We start from the raw sequence: 19,136 nt of genomic DNA, 5'->3' as shown, positions 1-19,136 counted from the left end.
GCATCAGTTTATCATTTACACACTACAGAGTCTTCAAAGGCACGAAACATTCAGTCACAGGTTTCTGGAACTGAATATCTAGTATTTTACTGTAAGATCAAAACTTGTTAAGATCTAGAAATTATTTAAAATTTACAATTTGCAGTTGATCTCTGTAATTTTTACATTTTGCAAAGTTGTCTTGCAGACTGGATTGGACCCTCTGGCGGGTCAGTTTTAGCCCACGGGCCGTATGTTTCACATCCCTGCCCTAAATGATTACAACTAAGAGCATTTTGTTGTTGTTTTCACTGCAGAAAGAGCAGCAGTAAGAGGACTGCAGAGAGAACAAACTATCATGAACTTTTCTTGTTTTTGTATTTAGTCCAGCACATTTTTAGTAACCTTTGTTCCTGCTAAAAAATGGGTTTCTAATTTTTTCACTGTGGACTTCGTTTTTGCAACGCAGCAGCCTGACAGATTGAAATTACCATCTAATTTAACTGCAGTAGATGCTACACAGGTGGAATATGCACAAAGAAGCTTCAGGTGGACAGTTTAAAACTAAGCCAAGCTGAAACACTTCCAGCTCTGAACACTGAATCTTCAAACTGTCGCAAATATAAATCAGACGCTATAGACGAGACGCAACAGGCAAAATCATTGGTTCAAAAAAAAAAAAAAAAAGCACTGGTTGGTAAGGAAATTTCAGATATTTTGGTTCTATAATATGTCTTTGTTCAGACTAGTGGAGAGAAAACATCCAAAACACACATTTAGGTTCTTATTTTACTACATTTAGTCTATTTGTGTCTGTAGATTATAACTATAATGCATATCTTTAAAGGACATTCGAGTCAAAATCACTTTTTTCTTGTACTTTAGGCCAAAAATCTCCCCTTTAGCGGCATTTACAGTTTTGTGGTTTGTTCATGTATCATTCCTAGCCTGATTTATGGAACATCTAATTCTGAAAACTGATCTTTTTTTCTGGTTGTTGACAGTAATTTTTGATTTTTAATTTATTTTTTATATATATATATATATATATATATATATATATATATATATATATATATATATATACATACATACATACATACATACATACATACATACATACATACATACATACATATATATATATAAAAAAAAATCCTCATCTTACTGTAAATAATCAGCTAGAGAAGATTTAGAATGACATCTACTGACTGGAATTCCCTTTTTTACATGTTAAAAAAGGGTCATGAGGAATTCAAATCCAATATGTCCTTGTTTTGTGTGATGAGCACTTTATTTACAAATATAATTAAAAGCTCTGACAGATTCATGCTTTCTTTTAACCTGGAAAAAAAATTAAAGTGCATGCAATAATAAAGCATCATACTGGTCTGGTTGATAAGAAACTACACAGCTCACAGAGAGTTGTGTGAAGCGAAAGAAAACAAAAGAAATCAAATGAGAATCCCATTGATAGATGACTGGACCTCAAACACAATCTGAGGAGGGGGGAGGAAAAAAAAGCGCCTTTAAAAATTCTTTTCTGATTGGAGTTGACAGTTAAAATACAATATGAAAATAAGTAAAAGCTCTCCATAAATCCTTCTATACACAAAGTACAAGTCCCCCTGCCCTCCCCATGAAGCCCTTTGTGCTAGCTGGGAGTTCACATGTCACATGTATTATTTTTCACATTGACTGCCAGTGCAGAGAAATCAGTACGATACACGTCGAGTACCATGATCCGCCCACCCTTCAGTAATCAAACACACCCGGAGGAATCACATTTATTAGAAGCGTATCTGTTTTATGTACATTGTGATGTTTTTTGCTCTCAAAGTATCAAATTATTTCAAATTTGTCCTAAAAATGTCCTGATGAATAAATACCAAAAAAGGTGTTGAAAAAGCAGCACAGAGCTGCGGAAGGATCGGCAGTTTGATTTATCGCTCCGAGAGATTTATTTTTTTGCAGTGGTTGAGATTAAAAGAAAAAAAAACTAATAAAAGGAGTAATCGCCTCTGGAAATGCATGGTTGTGGAGCAATCTTTGCTCACTGAACTGCCCTCATTTTTCTCTCCCTCCTTCTCTCGGCTTCCACTTTTAGTCACACCAAAAGTGTCATCATTGCACAAGAAACGAGAAACACGGTGACTATGGTATCATTACAAAAACATGACAACTACAGGAAGTTATCCAGCATCATTTTTTTGTCATCTTGTGACACCACGAGAGGCAAAGGAGGGGGAGGAAGTTTACGTGGGGTTTGTATTTATTAAAACCTGCTGTGGAGCCTGTCTGAGCGGCCCAGAGAGCACACTGGAGCTGGTTGTGTTGTTGTGTTCCATGTGTGTTTGAGCAGCTGTGAACACCTGCACCGTCGGGTCGGGGCAGGTCGGAGGAGAGGAGGGTTGATCTGAGGCAGACGGACGCCCGGGGGGGGGGACTACGAGAGACGGCGGGGGTAGACGGCGGCGGTCCTCCCCTCATCTGTAGTCGTCCTTGGGAAAGTCCAGGGTTCCCAGGTTGCCGAAGCCCAGACGCAAACTCTCCATGTCGAAGCTGTCGGTCTCCCGCTCCTGGCGCTCCAGCAGGTGTTTGATCCGGTCGGTTCGCTCCTTCTGAAGGGAAACCAGCTCCTCTTCAATCTGCAGCAAGAAACAGCAACAGCTGGAGTTTAGTTTAAACCAGAGGTGTCAAACATGAGGCATCCCGCCTGCGGACATATTTGCAAAGTATAAAAATTACAGAGAAGACATGAACTGTAAATTGTAAATTAGTAAAACTATGAAATTAAAATAATTTCTAGATCTTGACAAGTCGTTTTAATCATAAAGTAAAATACTACATTGCTCATTGTTCTTTTGTCATTTTGTGTCTCATTTTTGCAATATTTTGTAATGTTTTTGTTGTTTTATTTCCTGTTTTTGTCGTTTTGGTTCCTGCTTTTGTCGTTTTGTGTTTTGCTTTATTCATTGTTTTGATTGTCGGTTTGTGTTTTTTGTCTTATGTTTGTCATTTTGTGTTTTGCTTTATTCATTGTTTTGCATATTGCTTTTCTCGTTTTGTGTTTTTTGTCTCGCTTGTGTTGTTTGTCTATTGTTTGGTGTTCTGTTTCTCGCTTTTGTCACTTTTTGTCTTGTTTCTGTCATTTGTGAAATTCTTTGTCTCGTTTTTGTCATTTGTCCATTTTTTGTTGCTTTGAAACTTTTTTGGCAAATTTTTAGTTTTGTTTCGTGTCATTTGTCTCATTTTCTGTCATTTTGTTTCTCGCTTCGGCCGTTTTGTGTGTCGTTTTTGTAATATTTTGTCTTGTTTTTGTTGGTTTTTGTCTTTTTTTTTGTCTGACTTTAGTCGTTTTGAGCATAAAGTAAAATACTATATCGATCAGTTCAGATCTAGCCTTTAAGCCAAAAAAGGACAGAATTTTCTTTGCTTCTCTTAACTCTCTAAGCCCATTTTAAAGAGTTTAAGAAAAATCTGAAGAAGCATGGATGTCAGAACACAATGCAGAGGGAGGAATAAACCGACTTTTCGCACTTTCGCCGTAATTATAATACCAGTTTCAAGGGACAAAGAAGAATTTCAGGTTGAATCCAGAGAGATAACTACAGCAGAAAGCTAGATGAGATTATTTTGAAACCATACTTTGCTTCAACTACAGAATGAACACACCTTTTACAGTGTAGGCCATCCTCTGTCCATTATTACAGTTATGAACTCAAGTCTTTCATAAAACAACCCTACACTACCCGAATAAACAGCAATAAGAAAAATGCAAAACTTGAAAGGACTTTTTTCAAGCGTGCAAAGACATAAATTCAAAAATAACTGAAACTATTAAAACTTTATCAGTTTATGTTTTACCAAAATATTCTTCTTATTTTAAGAAGCCGAGCACAGTTTGATTTGGAAAAGAATGAAAAGTTGTGATCTGATAACATGAAAGATGTTTTTTCTTCATTTAAGTGTCTCAGGAAGACATGGCAGTCACAAACCCACACATTTCAAATTAAATCAGTTATCGTCACTAGTCAATATTATTTGCTCTGTTCCAACAAAGTGAGAGATTGCTGGAGGATCTAATCAACATCATAAGTAAAAATAACTTGTGGTTGTGTGTGACGGGTGTTTAGGTGTGTTAATCTTCAGATATAGCATGTAATGTTTAATTTCTGTCATTGGAATTGGCTTATGTGGATAAAAACCGCATTATAATGGCAGTTTTTATTGCACTGCAGTAGAAAATGCAGCCTGAAACCAACACGTCACCTTTACAGAAGCTGTAGATGTTTGTACTGCAGAGCTTTCTCTCTGTAGTTTTAAGTTCTCAGTGAACAACGATAACGATCTGTGATACTCTGAAAGGTGCGACTGGATGCAGACTCTGATGGGCTTGTTGTTGCACTGAAGGTACGAGTGCGTCGAGTTGCTCTCGTGGCAGGAGTTGCTGAATCTGTCAGCACATTAATAGACACACACACATCCACAGGTGCAGACAAAGCACTGCATGGCGCAATACGGCAATCTGGCCAACTACTGAGCATGCACAGAAAACTCCAGACTCTGACCATGAACCGAACTGGAGGACAATAGTGCTTCTGAAAAACCATGACATCATCCCCTCGGTGCCGGTGTGCAGTGTTCGGACGCCGCCAGGAGGTGGCAACAGACCACCGCGGCTCGTTCAGGGCTACGCCGGACCAACAGAACTGGATCAGGGCGGCATTTCAAACGTCTCTCCCTTTGTTGTCGGAGTGCTGTCTACTAGACTGTGGCGATGACGTAGGCCACTTCGGAAGGAGGCGGACGCTCTCATGTCGCATGTCGTTGGTATACATGACAGGGCGCCTGAATCATCACATTAAAAATGACAGATGTCTCTAACTGGAGTGTGCTGGAGCCACATTACAGGGTGAAGACTGATACAACTGTCGAATCTGTGTGAAATTATAACAAACTGCCAACCTTCAGCTGCAGATGTCATAATTAATACCTTTTAATTGAGAATAATAAAAAGTTTACAGTGGAGTGATTTTAGCCACATTGAAGATTTTACACACACCTTTAATAATGAGTGAAACTGTAATAAACAGAGGCTGAAGAAAATGCCGTAGTAAAACACTGAGGTCTGGAGGTTTCATTAACGCTGGGAGTGTGTGGGAGAGAAATGGTTGTCTGCACCCCGCAGGAAGGCATGCCAGTGTCATCACCACCTGTGGTGAAGGAAATCTGTGTGTGCGTCTGTGTGAACTTGTGGATGTCTGTCTGGGTCGCCTTTCATGCCCGCACTGCCTGCTGATGTGGATGCAAATGTGGATCCACACGAGCGCCGATGTGGACTGGTTGTAGCTCAACAAATTGCCGCCTGCTGGTGTTTGTCCACACACACTTGCTTCAGATCGTTTAAAGGTTTCCCTACGTCTTGTATTAATGCCGTGCTGGAGAAAAGAATGCAATACCAGTTATGAAGACTTTAGTTTAGGCTTTAGCAAAGACGGCCAGATTTCCTCATTTTCGCTGTTTTGTTTCTTCCACTGCCACTGCTCTTTTAATGAAGTCTACAAGGAGACTTATGAACCTAAAATGCCTCCAAAGTTCAGTACAATTTAATCAAAGCTGTTGGAATCACATTTATATGTATTTTAATGTCCTGCAAATACACATTTTCTGACATTCTCTCCTCAAAGGTATTCAGAGTGTTGAAGAACGTTTGAATTAAATGTTCTAAATTGACTCAACAATATCATACAATTTTAAAATCGGAACGTTCACCAACTATTCAATTATTCAACACACTCAATGGCCTTAAACTGAGCCTAACCTAATTTTCTGTTTGTATTTTATTTCTGATGAAGCCTTAGGTTGCCTCTCCTCTCCTTGTTGTCTGATAAATTCTGTCAGGAATACATTTTTGATTTGTTCTCTTGTTTCAGGGTTTTCGCTGCACATTGGATAAAGCGTGTTTTGTTAAAAATTGAAGAGAGTAGCAGGGAGGATTGGAGAAATCTTAAATTAGTGGGGTTATTTTAAGTTTATCACCAGCCTAAGGCCAGAAGATCATTTGTTATACCTGAGCCAGAAGAAAATCTCTGCTTCTCGGCTTTGGCAGTTTTTTGTACTTTTAAGAAGGAGCGTGTCTTGAACTATTTGAGGAATTCATTCCTTCTTTTGTAAACAGTCTCCTGACTGTATTGCCCAATAATGTCAGCAAAAAAACCTGTGTGTCCTGAGTGTTTCCTTCACTACACCTTTTGTTCCAGGTGAGCCCGGCGCAGCGACACCTTCTGCTCCAGCTTCTGCTGCTCGCGCTCGTGCTGCGCCTCGGTCTGCATCTTGATCTTGCTCTGGTAGGCATTGAGCAGCTCCATCTCCTGCTGCAGCTGCTGCCTCAGGGCCTGGCACTCGGCTTCCTGGGCCTCGTCCAGACGCAGCTGACACAGCCGACCACGGACCGCAACATGGAGAGAGGGACGTACAAAGAGACAGGGAGAGAAGGGGAGATGAAGGGGGAGAGAGAGAGTCAGAGGGGGTACAACAGAGACAGAAAGGAGGAGAGAGGAGGAAATGGAAGGACGACAGGGACAGAAAGGACAGTGGAAAGACAGGGAAAGTTAGGCAAAGACATGAAAGGAGACAGTGAGGGAGTAAGGTGAGAAAGACAAGAGATGTGGACAAACAAGGAGGAGAAAACATCAAAGAAGAAGCAACAGGTGGAAAGAAAGACGTCATAATCTCATTCAAAAACCAATCTTCCTGAATTTCTAAATGATTTTCCACAAATAATGTTAATGTGGCTCCGCTCACCGCCTGCGAGGCCATCATCTCGTTGATGCTCTGCTCGTATTGCTCAGCCAGGATGGCCAGCTTGCGTGTCTGCTCGTCCTTCAGGGCCTTGAGCACCGTCTTGTGCTCGGCCTTGGGCGTAACTTCCATCTGGTGGTGGCGCAGGGCCTTGTACTGTTTGGTCTGCACCTTACATGTGTCCTGGAACTGCTTCTTGATCTGCAGCTCCAACGCCTGGATTAAAAAACACAACAATGGCAGAGTAGAGGACAAAGAGTTAAAGCCTGTTGTTGCTACTCTCTGCATTAAACTTGTGAGAGAATTAGGCTGCTAAAGGTTAAAGGTCTAATACAGCCACAGGCGAAAACCATAGTTCCAGTCTTTGCGTCCCCCCCCGCGAAGCAAATTAAAATGAAATCAAACTCTGAGATAACACATTTCATATGTTCCTACACCACTTTTCCAAATTAATTTGTTACATTCATGTTGCATCAGTGTTTTATCAAAAACTACCCACAACACAAAAGATGTTGCTCATTGCTTGCGCCATCTTAGAGGTGGATCCCACTCGTCTTTTCAAAGACAACTGACGTAAACTAAAGAATTCCTAAAACCTTTTCTGGTTGTTTTTTAACCATCAGCCCTGCATTTCAAGTACCTGAATCCATACAACAACCATCACCTGAACCCTAAAAATCCTGGATTGCGACTCACTTTGAGGTTCTTGGGCTGCTGCCGGAGCTCCAGAACGTGCTTGCGGTGGAGCTCGCGCTCACGTCTGTTGTTGTACTCGATCTGGTTCTCCAGCTCTGTCTGGTGCTGCAGGCGGATCAGGTCCATCCGGAGCTTCTGCAGGGTCTTCAGCTGCCTCTGCTCCAGCTCCTGCGTGGACTCGTCATGGCGGATCAGCATGGCGTGCTCCATCTCTTTCTGGGTCTTCTTCTTGTTCAGCTCCTAAGTGAACCAAGGGGACATTTTTACTTGTAGAAATCAATTTTCATGTTTCTTTTTTTGAGGCTTATAGCATTTAATGTCATTTTCAACATCTTAAAAATCAATCACATTAAATTTTCCATTTAAACATGTCCTGAGAATTGTGCATTTTCCCACAAGAGCTTTTCAGATTATCACATTGCTGGCTTGCTTTGCTCTCTAATAATCTTCTTATCGTTAATAAAAAACACCTCACTGATCTGAAGAACAATGGGTGTAATTATTCCAAACATGCTGTTTGCTGTGAAAAAAAAAAATCACATTGGGCCTTTTTTCCATCAATATCACAAACAATGACAGCTAACAAACAAAGGCTTCCTGAGGATAAATTGAAGATTTACCAATTAATTGAACAATCAAACCCATTTTTGATTCACTTGAATGCATGTGATGTTATGAAAAGATCCTCTGCACCTCTCGGATCTGCTCCTGCTCCAAGTCGTGCCTCTTTATCATGACTTTACGCTTGAAGGCGCGGCAGTTTCGATCGTAGAAAACCCTCTGCTGGGCCAGGAGATGAGCCTCCTCTTCGGCCTGGGAATGCTGCATGTTCTCCTTGTGCTTTGACAGTCGCTCCTGCTTCTCCTTCTTGGGTGTGCTGTGGTCCTCATTCATCTCCTGAGAAGGAAATGAAGCCAATAAATGGTTAATATTACTGATAAAATAAAAACAACGGGTAAATATCAGAGAATCTATTATGGGAAGTGGGTGACGAGCTGTCTAGTTTGGGATACTAGTGAATATATGAAAGCAAACATAGTCTAAAAAAGCAGATTTCTAAATTATGTGAATATATAAGCATGTTTTGAATGTTAAGACAAAGCCTTGAAGTGAAAGCATATGGCCAACTGCAGCTGACCTTTCATTCTGAACTACAAATGACTTCTATAGCCAGAGGAAGGTTGAAAAAAATAAGTAAAACTCAGCCACATCTATCCCTTCTCAGTATGAGTTCTCTTTCTCTTTCATGGGCTTTAAGGTAATCTACAACTCGCACTAATACACTTAACACATGAGCCTGATCCCTGCTCTCTGTGGTGTCTAATTCTGTTATAGCCCTCAGTTGGTGGGAAATATCTCTCCCTGCCAGCGATGCTTTCTTTTAACTGTGCTGACCTAAATTTGGTCACTTATCTTGTAACTGAAAACACAGCGTATCACACTCCCAACCCACAGGAGTGCTCTCTGGACTTCTGTTTTCAAGGTTATGGAGGCACACAAATGCTCCACTGTGCATATGGATCCATGGCTTTCCATGTTTGTTGCGTATATACATATGTAGGTACATAATAAGTAGGCTGAGTGACTCAACACAACTTCCAAAAGGCCAATTTGGAGGTACTGAATGTGCACGTTAGTGTGTAGGAGGGCTGATTCAAACAGTAAACAGTGCACATCACTGTGTGTCACACATGAGAGAGGCGTACAAAGGAGCTCGCCTGAGGAAAAAACAGGAAACCAACAAATGTGCTGCGCACCTCCTTAATCTTCTCCTTGCAGAGTTTGTACTGCTTTTTTTGATTATCCAGAAAAGTGGTGAGCTCCTTCTTCTGCTGGGCCATGATCTGCTGCTGGAACTTCTTCTCGTCTGTCAAAGCCGTCTTCATCTGGAGGAACCAGGATGAAAACAAGTGTGAACGGATGTTAGAGTTCAGCCTACATGTTCAGCACCAAGCTGTGTATTTAGTGTGTAATCATGGGCTTGTATGATACTGACTAAAATCTAGAGTTTTTAAAAATAACTGGAATTGCCTTGATACTCAGTTACTGACATCTGCCCTTTTTCAAGCAAAAACATCAAACATTCTCTGATCCCAGCTTCTCCAATGAGAGTTTTTCTATGTTTAATATCATTGTAAACTGAATTTCTTTGGCTTTTAACTGCAGGTCAAACAAAACAAGACATTTGAAGAAACCGTTTCGGTGTCATTGAACAGACGGTTTTCACATATTTGAAAAAGATGCTTGGTTAGACAAGGTTATAGTTGGAGGTCAAACTTTGCATAAAAAGATCCAAGAAATGGTTGTCTTCAATGCTAAAACAACCTAATTTGAGACAAGAGTGTGCAGTTTATTTGTATCTAATCAGATATGTGGTAACCTGTTGGTTTACCTGATTGGCATGTAATGTACTTATATGTTTATGAAGCTCTTAAGGTGAACAAGCTTGCTACATGAATAGATATATTATCTGTCTGTCTGGTCCAGCACACTGTGTGCTAATCAGAGAGGTATGCAGCTTGTTTTTCAGAGCATGACATTCTGTGGCCCACTTCTGCCCTTGTGGTTCATCGTATGTATGATTGGGTGGCAGCAGTGTGTAAAGTTATGGCAAAAAAAATCCCTCAATGGAAGACTGAGTTTCTTCAAAACATTTCTTAAACAGCGCTGAACTTTCCCACAAGCTCTTCTCCAGTGGCTACAGAATAAGTTTAACTTCAATATCATGTCCTCCCCTGTTTTTCCAAAGCAGATCTCGTCCCCCAGCCAACTGTTGCATGGTGCGTGTAGGTCGGCGTGATCATCTGTGAAATAACTTAGGAGTTACTGCATCCGCTCATGCCTTTCTACTCATGTCCTATAACCCCCAACACGACGCGCAAATCCCACCTCTTTCTCGCTTTGCACGGCGTGGCGCTTTGCCAGCTTCTCCAGCTCGATGTAGGCGTTGTTGGCCTGCGTCTCCACCTCCTTCTGCAGCTTGAGCCGGTGCTCGTCCATCTCGGCCTTTAGCTTGTTCTCCAGGGCGATCAGCTGCTTCTGGTGCTGCCGCCGCATGCGCTTGTAGCCCGACATCTGTTCCCGCAGCTCGCTTTCCTGCTCATGTTCGTGGATCTGTTTGGTCACCTGTGGAGAAAGAGAAGTTGTGAGCGCGGCAAAATCGGATTTTTTCAGGGAGACCAAAGAGTTAATTATTTCATGCATTCACCACAAATGAAAGGGTATTTAAGTACGGGGTGCACCCACCCAATAAGGTTTAGCATGTCACCTGTCATCTTGTAAATACAGAGTTTTCTGGATTATCTTTTCCAAGAGGAACTGAAAACAAAATTCATTCAATACTGTGAAGCATCACAGCTGCAATCAGCAACACTTGTCGGTTTTACAGAGGCAAAAAGTTCAACAAATGATGAGAAATTAAGGTATTAAAAAAGAAATACTGTGAAATCCACCATGACAGCCCAACAAAAGCTCTTTTATCTGACCATCGCAGAGCCGCTGCACGGGTCAGACAACGACAAAAGATCTCAAATGTGTTCAAGCCAGATGGAGCAAGGAAAAAGTTGTACAAACAATATTAAACAGCTGCTACACAACTAAATTGAAGCTAATATTAGGAGCACACTGTCATGCCTCAACATACTTTTTTTTTGTCCTTTATCCAAAAACCTACACCTATCACACCAACCTGAGCACAGAAGGGGTTCTCCACATCTAGATAGTACTCGCTCCGCATCTTCTCATAGCTTCCACCTGAACTCCTCAGGCCAAACATGATGGCGACTTTAGCCAAGTGCACCAGCATCCAGGAACCTTGTGGAGCATCCTATGCCCCCCGACAGAATCCTGCCTGAGCTCCGATGCCACCCCAAGACCACCCTCCCTCCCCTGTTACTGGACGTTGAGCCCCCCTCCCTCTCCGGCCGAGGCAGACGTGTGAACTGTGAATGAGGCAGGCCGACTCTGCGGGCCAACACGAGCACAGAGCCGCTCTTTAGTCGGGCTAACGCTAAGCGGCGGACAGCAGGTGGGTCACATGAATACCTCATTGAGAAAGAGTGAGAGAAGTTGGAGAGGGGGTTGGGGGGGGGGGGTCGTGGTTAGAGAGGAGGGAGGGTGATTGCAAAGGAGTAACAGCAGATGGAGAGTGACTGGGAGAGAGTTAAAGGGGGGGGGGGACACACACACGAAGAAATGGTAATAATAAGGAGTAAAATAAGAGCATCTACAGCGAAAGCCGGGGTGGAGGCAGTGGTGGCGGTGGGGGTTGTTGGCGTGGATATAGGTGGAGGCTGAACTCTGCTTTCTCCTTAATCTGTGCTGAATCAATACCCCTACTGTAATAGAGCCTCCCAATCCCAGTCACTTGCTTCACTGCCACTGCATGCTGCCACAAAGGGCCAAGTCACGTCATGTGACGGCCTCTTTCACACAAGGCTCTGGGACTGGAAAGGAGATCATATTCAGGGAGGGGAGGGCGGCATGCAGGCTAAAGGTGAATGTTCCAATGAGATCAGTGGGAACCGAGCAGCTGAACCGTATTTATTTTGCTCATTTCACAGATTAAGGTGGGTCTGTCTTCAAGAAATTTTTATGTTGGACATGATTTGTTGAACGGAAGAAATGCTGTGCTGGTTTTGGAAGGAGTGCACTTCTAGTCTCCAACGCTCTCTTGCATGAATGCATTCTTATAATTATTCAAATGTTGCAGAGAAAAGTGTTTCTAATCAAATCAAATCATTGTTAAAATTAAGAAACCAGCTTGACTAATTTTTTTTCAGTGTTTGATCTGCCAGGAGCACATATGTTTCTGTCTTTTGCATTTTGTTTATGAGAGTTGGTGTTATGAGAATTTCACAGTTGTGCTGGTCCTGATTGGTTATTTAGGAGCAGAGCTGGGGTCATTTCATATTCACTGACACCACACACAAAGCTCAAGCTATGTTTGTGCTATTTCTATTAATTTTATACAAACATAGCTGCATGAAGACAGTAAGTGAGTGTGAACTGACTCCAGCTCAGCTCCTAAACAGCCAATCAGAACCAGCACAATTGTGAATTTCTCATAACACCTAATATCGAGAAAAGGCAAAAGACAGAAATGTTAGTGCTATTGGCAGGTACGACACTGAAAGGGCAATTAGTCGAGCTGGTTAAACCCTTGTCTCTGCAAAACATTTAAGTAGTTTTACATCAGAATATAATAATGAAGTGAGCAGTTTTTGGTTTTCTGTATTTATGAATGTAATATTTCACTGGAGAATAAAAGAAGAGTATTCCCTCTTCTAAAACTCGGTAGTGCTCTTCATCATCACATTAAGAAAAATATACTTCAAGCCAGACGTGGCTCTTTGTCAGGTATAGAAGAGGAGGCTGCACTTGAACTGAATGTTGCTACAGATGTATAGTAACATATGGCGAAGTCATCTGACTGAGAGGAAGCAAAAAGCCTCTAAAGACTCTTGTTTAGTGTCTTTGTTAGTGTTTCCTGTAGATACAGAAATGTGGGCCCTCTGTGCCCTCTGGGCCACAAATGTGAAGCAAATGCAAAATAAGTGCATCTAGTTTAACCACAACCTTCGACTTTACCTGTGAATTGAGTCTTTGAAATACTTTTTCAATATCTAACTACACAGAAGATACCAATAAAGCACACAGCCCCAAGTTATAAGCTCAAACTGTCACCGCAGAGAGCTGGCTGACGGGGAAGGTGCATGTTTTGATGCGTCTTATAAACTCGACTGTAATCTGCCGCCGGCGTGCAGTCTGTCAGGTTATAACCTGCAACCAGCAGCTGAAGATGAGCTGAGCAGCAGATGAAGTGAAATATTTTTTGCCGTCTCTCACACCGCCTTGAGCTTCAAGCCAGTGACTTCATCTAACCTATAATAACCCCTGCCCTCCCTTTTCACTCACTACTTATGTCTCGCTTTGCATCCATTTCTTTCAACCTCCCTCATCCCTTTTCTATACATCTCCCTTGATAATTTTACATCCTGTGCTCACTTCTTCTCCTTCTCTTCATTCTTCTTTCATGCGGCATGTTTTTGGACTTCGTGCCACCAAAGAGTGTGACGGGTTTTGTTGTCCTTCTTTGTCACTGCTGCTCTTTTGTCTCACCTCTGCTTGTTTATCCATCCTTTCTTCTGTCTGTCCTTCTTATCTCCCTGATATCTGCCATCTGTGTCCTCCACCGCGTCTTTACCTTCTCCCGTCACCTTGCTTTTTTCATTTTGCTCACCCTTTAATCTCTTCCAATCTCCTCATGTTTTGTCTTTTGAATATGAGTAGATTTCTCACAAGAAATTTGTCACTTAGTCATTTGCAAACTTGTGTTTTTGCAAATTTATTACCGGCAACGTGCATTTTTTTTCTTTAATCTTCCCTTTTTAATCATTCCTTCTTGGTAACGTTATCTCACTTCTTCCTCCCTTCTCTGGCGATCCGTCACCCCTCACCATCTGGACCCCCCATTCTTCTCTCCCTCTCTTTGTCTACCTGCTGATTCCAGCCTCAGCGAGTCGAGGCCGATCTGAGGACGGCTGCGCTCGGCAGAAAGAGATGATGTCATCCTCTTTCAGCGCCGGCGGGCAGCGCTGGTGCTATCACACAACAGAGACGCTGTGGTTTATACGATGCTGCCTCTTTTTAAGACAGGCAGAGAGTGCACCGCTACCTCGGCTGCCTCCTATTGTTTTAAAATAGAACTCTAAACTTGGGTCTTTAACAGATAAACAAAAGGAAAAGCAGTTGATGAAAAGGTTAGGAGATGAAAAATGCGATTAGAGGACACAGGATATAAATCTCAAACTTATTTTTCAGATAACCCTTGTTACAGTTTACTTGCATGTGTAAAGTGAGGACATGGCAGTCTTCTTGGAAGGATGTGCAAGTGTGCCTTTGTATCTTCACACAATATGTCATAATGGGGTATGCTGAGGTAAATTGTGATTATGGTACAATAAGGAATCAGAAAAACTCTTCGCTTTAACAAACAAGAATGAAAAAAAGCTTCTTTGTTCTGAAATAGCAGCAACAGAAGCATTAATGAACGGTTATCCGAGGATAATATTTTCCACAGTGTGGGATACATGTTTAAAACGGACACCAATGCACTGTGATCCAACATTAGTTAACATTCATCGTATGTATGAATTATGTATGTACGTATGTATTAAATGAAAAGTATTTTGAGAAATAGATGCTTTACTGTGGATTCTATGTTTTCTTCTATTGTCTCATACTAGATTTTGAGACATTATGATTTTACTATTTTGCTTAAAAGTGGTGTGTTTTGGGTTGCCAACCGTCAAACTTTAATGATGCACCTTGGAAACTAACTGGACTCGTATTACTGTCTGTGTTACTTGAAATCATGAGACAATTCCAGTATTGGAGAAATAAAAACAAGAAGACCTCCTGTTATTTGTGAGTACGGACAAAAAACAATGGCGGTCAACACAAAAACATCCCCGGATTATTGGTGGTTCGTGCTCTGGTCAAGGACAGCATGAGGACACACACTCTGCCACACATACACAAACACACACACACACACATACACACACACGCACGCACGCACATACGCACACGCGCACACGCGCACACGCACACACGCACACACGCACACACGCACACACACACACACACACACACACACCTTCCCGGCTCATGTTCGCTGATGTCTGGTCTAAGACCTGATAGCAGAAGGGAATCACAATTAAAACCAGTGGGTCATGGATGGGTAAACACACACACATGCGCGCACACGCACACACATGCACGCAACACCACAACTACTTTCTAGTTACTAGGGCCGGTTTCCATGACAACAGACAGGGAGGGAGAGAGTGGTAGAGTGACACAGAAAGACGGAGAGAGAGAAAAAGCATTGCAACCCCTTCAACTCAGAATATTGAGTCGGATCTGAGAATGATGTATTATCAAATGTAGGAGAGGAAGAAATAAAGGAGGGGATGGAGGGAGGGGAGTGGTAACACCGAGCGTAGTACAACAGGAGGAAACAAAAGGAGCGAGGTGAATTAAAGGGAAACTACAGTGGAGAGATATGTGGCGGAGAATAGTGCCGAAACTGTAGAGACGACCCAAAAGACGGACTGATGTGGAGAAAAATGATTGAATAAAGATCAAATAGGTGGAAAAGAGATGTGAGCGAAGACCTGCTCTTCATGCAGCATTTACAAAACATCAGCTTGTTCGAGCATGGAGCGCATTTCTTCAGCGTGGAGACATTCAGCGCCACATTCACAGACAGGTTTTAACAGAGAGAAACAAAAGAATGTCCTTCTGTGCCTTCATATGCTGCTGCAGTGTAAACAAAACGCTCTAAAGAGGACCTTGGCGTCTGTACCAAGTAATCTGTTATTACTGGTCAGTTGTTGGTTTCAATTAATTTATTGTCTTAATGGTTTTTAACTCATAGATATTATTTATGAGTTTGTTTTAACCGTCTGAACCCCAAGCAGCTTCTTGGTGTTTTTGTCTAATGTCACATTTTTACTCATTGTGGACTGATTTTTTTTAGTGAAAGATAAAGTGCTGTACCTTTATGGAAGCTGCACAACCTTGGAAAGAGCTCAGAAATGTGTTTTTTAAAAAAATGAAAAAAAGTAATTTCTTTGATAATTTATTTTTAAAAATTAACAAAACTGGAATAAACATGTGCAACATTTTTCAGGTGACCACACTTGTTATAAATACAGAAAAAAAATGGATTGGTCGCTCCACATACTATAGATATTTTACTAGTTTCATCTTTAATCTGTTTCCATAGTTGTCTCCCATCTGCTCTGGAAACACTGCCTGCAATTCAACCAAAAAGTCCCTGAATTCATGTCACACGACTGTTGGTCACAGCTGAATCGCTAATTTCTTCACGGTTGTGTCAAGAGACATCTGTCTAGAGCAAACAGTTAATTTTTAGTTGGGTTTTGAATGAATGATTGATAGATCAAGAAATTCAATTCAAAATGGGACAATAAAGTGATACTGATTCATTATTTTAAGTTTAGTTTTGGTTAAGTGTTATGAAGGAACAACACACCACACATTCTTGTTATTTTTACAATTTCCTTTTTTTTTTCTGTAATTGTAACTTTGGGAATTTTAATTCCACAGGAGGGTTTTGGAGTTCAGAGGGTTAATTGTGATTATTCATGCCTCATGTTTTATCTTTACACTGTCATGGCAACGTCCAAGCAACTTCCACTGAATATCACAGTTTGTGCAGCACACTATGCATCCACCTGGAATTCATTTTTTAGATCTTAAAGTAACACAACCTTCAGGGTCAATATTTAACAAATTAACAATCCTGAAGCCCGTCCAGCTCTAGAAAGCTTGTTTTAGGACATCAAAAAGAAAACAAAAGTAGAAGAGTAAAGCCTTTGGTTTAATCTTACCAGTGAGGCTGACTTTATGGTGGCAAAGCGGCCCTGGTTTTTGTAGTTCTGGGCATGGCTGCTCTTGTCCAAAGAGACTGGCCTCAGCTCTGGTCGATGGTCTCTGTGGATCCCATCATCCCAGTTGTACTGATGGTCCTGTGTAAAACACAGAGTGGACAAATATGACTTAAGTTGCAAAGTTAGCTTTTTAAAGTATTTCTAGATAATAAAAGAGTAAACAACACTGACATGAAGGTGAAAACTGTGCAGCACTGCAGGAAACTTGACAGAATTTAACTCACTATAAAGTGTACCAGTATTTAAATTCTTCACTGTAATTCTGTGGCTTTGTAAATAACAAAACTCCCCACTGGTTTCACTCATATAGCTTTCAAAATTTCAAAAGGAATTGAAAGCATTTGCTAAAACTGTGTCAACTGTAACCTTGTGAAACATGATGAAACGTCAACACTCAATCCCCCCTTTAAAAACTGTCTGAACATCTCCGGCAGCTCGGGGACCGAAGAGTTGATTCATGTGAGGAGGGAACTTCATCAGCATCTGAAAACAATATGTGTCACTTTCAATTGTTCTCCGCTCAGCCCCTGAACTTGAAACAACACATTGACTGTCTGTTCGCGAAGTGACAACCTTATTCATGCACTGTCGAAATACAAAGAGCAAATGAAGAAAGAGACTGACAGAGAAGTGACAGCCCTCTCTTCACACATTTTTAGTCATATGAGATATTCTACGAGAATGTCAGACATTGTGTTGACCTGTGTGTGTGTGTGTGTGTGTGCGTGCGTGCGTGCGTGCGTGCGTGCATGTGTGCGTGTGTGTGCAGGATGACAGATGTAAGTGGAGAATTTGTGAGGAGTGTGTGCGCCGCTTGTTGACATGTGTATGCAGCCTTTGTTCTCAAAGTGTGAATGGTGTCAGTGATGAACTTGAAGCAATCTGCAAACATTGAGGACTGTGTCAATGGTTTCCATGGTTTCTTGGGGGGAGGGGATCACACATACTCTTGAAAACAGTGAGAGAAACCAGAAGACGTTTGCAAGGAGCCGTGTTTCCTTTTCATTTATGAACTGTGGAGTTTTTACCTCAGAAATAAAGTGATTGTTCTTGGAACAACTCAAATATGCCACTGTTTGAGACATTACTTGATTATGCTTGCTGTCTTTGTACTTGTAACACTAAACATGCCATTTTGGAACAAGTGCTTCCTACTGTGAGAGTGGTGTTTGATCAAGGAGGGCAATTACTGGAAAGGTAGAAAGTTGTCCTTGCTGTCCTTAATCATAGGTTGAGCCACAATATGGATGTTAGAATTGTGCTGGTGTTAATTTGTTCCTTTGTCTCTCTGTATCAGCAGGACATCTCAAAAACATGACTGGAAATCAAGGGACAATTAGGTGGACAGACAGATCTAAGATAACTGAATTAGAATTTTGTGTTAATCTGGATTTCAGACATTTGATAAATTCTTTGTCTTGTCATGATAAAACCTTAATCCTAACACAGGGGTATCAGTGGCCTCTTTCAGTCAGAGGATATGTAACATTGTTGGCTTTGTTAGACTGTTAAAGTGATGGCTTTCTTTCATTCCGATACAGGTCACTTTTATATCAACATTCCTCATGGTTTCACACAAACATACCCACCACAGTGTCAGTGAGAGCCACATGTGCTCACAATTTTACAAGTCATGCTAGATTGGACAGTATTTCCAATGATGCATAATAACTAAACTGTAAACATAAGCTCATAGGAAGTTTATTAAACTGTTGATATACCCAATAGGCGCATTTATTTACGATTTCCAAAACACTTTTTAATTATTCGCATCACTTTCTCCTAAATTCTGTCGATGTGTAAAAAGAATCTAACTACTCCTTTACAGACATTAAAATAAAAATATCCTGACAGCTGTGATGGAGCTCAGGACTCAATCTGAGGACGGCTGCTATGTAACAGTAATTAATAACATTATGCAGATGTTGCACAAGTGTAAATGTGTGCATCTTATATGGATCCTGCTGCTGTCTGATGCTGCAGGTATTTAATATAGTCAGGGGAAATACTTCTACAAACAGCTGGAAGCAGCAAACTGAAATTCTGCTTCTGTTAACATCAACTGTCAGGGAGTCTCAATAATCTAACCTGTTCTGTCTTCATTGCAGAAAAGTTTCATTTTTATGGACATTTCAATTTGTAACAGATCCAAATTTGCTTTATGATTTTGGCACG

General features: G+C 41.2%; 1 protein-coding gene across 7 annotated transcripts in view; it reads right to left on the bottom strand.

Annotated features, from left to right (window-relative positions):
* Window positions 1-1,251: 1,251 nt before the first annotated feature.
* Window positions 1,252-19,136, bottom strand: part of taok3a (TAO kinase 3a) — a 75,731-nt gene continuing 57,846 nt past the window's right edge. For 6 of the 7 annotated variants that reach the window (XM_055011648.1, XM_055011651.1, XM_055011647.1 and 3 more), the window contains 8 exons: window positions 16,902-17,039; window positions 10,369-10,605; window positions 9,237-9,365; window positions 8,173-8,376; window positions 7,480-7,719; window positions 6,787-6,999; window positions 6,231-6,413; window positions 1,252-2,627 (listed from right to left, as the gene is read on the bottom strand). In XM_055011648.1, coding sequence (XP_054867623.1) covers window positions 2,466-2,627; window positions 6,231-6,413; window positions 6,787-6,999; window positions 7,480-7,719; window positions 8,173-8,376; window positions 9,237-9,365; window positions 10,369-10,605; window positions 16,902-17,039 — 1,506 coding nt within the window. In that variant the 3' untranslated portion in view covers window positions 1,252-2,465. Of the gene's footprint in view, window positions 2,628-6,230; window positions 6,414-6,786; window positions 7,000-7,479; window positions 7,720-8,172; window positions 8,377-9,236; window positions 9,366-10,368; window positions 10,606-11,167; window positions 11,326-16,901; window positions 17,040-19,136 lie in introns of those variants that run through there. The other variant, XM_035950992.2, reaches the window with a different exon arrangement.

The sequence above is a fragment of the Amphiprion ocellaris genome, chromosome 6 (assembly GCF_022539595.1).
Source record: "Amphiprion ocellaris isolate individual 3 ecotype Okinawa chromosome 6, ASM2253959v1, whole genome shotgun sequence".
In the NCBI taxonomy this organism is placed as follows: Eukaryota; Metazoa; Chordata; class Actinopteri; family Pomacentridae; genus Amphiprion; species Amphiprion ocellaris.
Note: the sequence above shows the minus strand (reverse complement) of the source record. Positions and strands in the feature narration are given on the sequence as shown.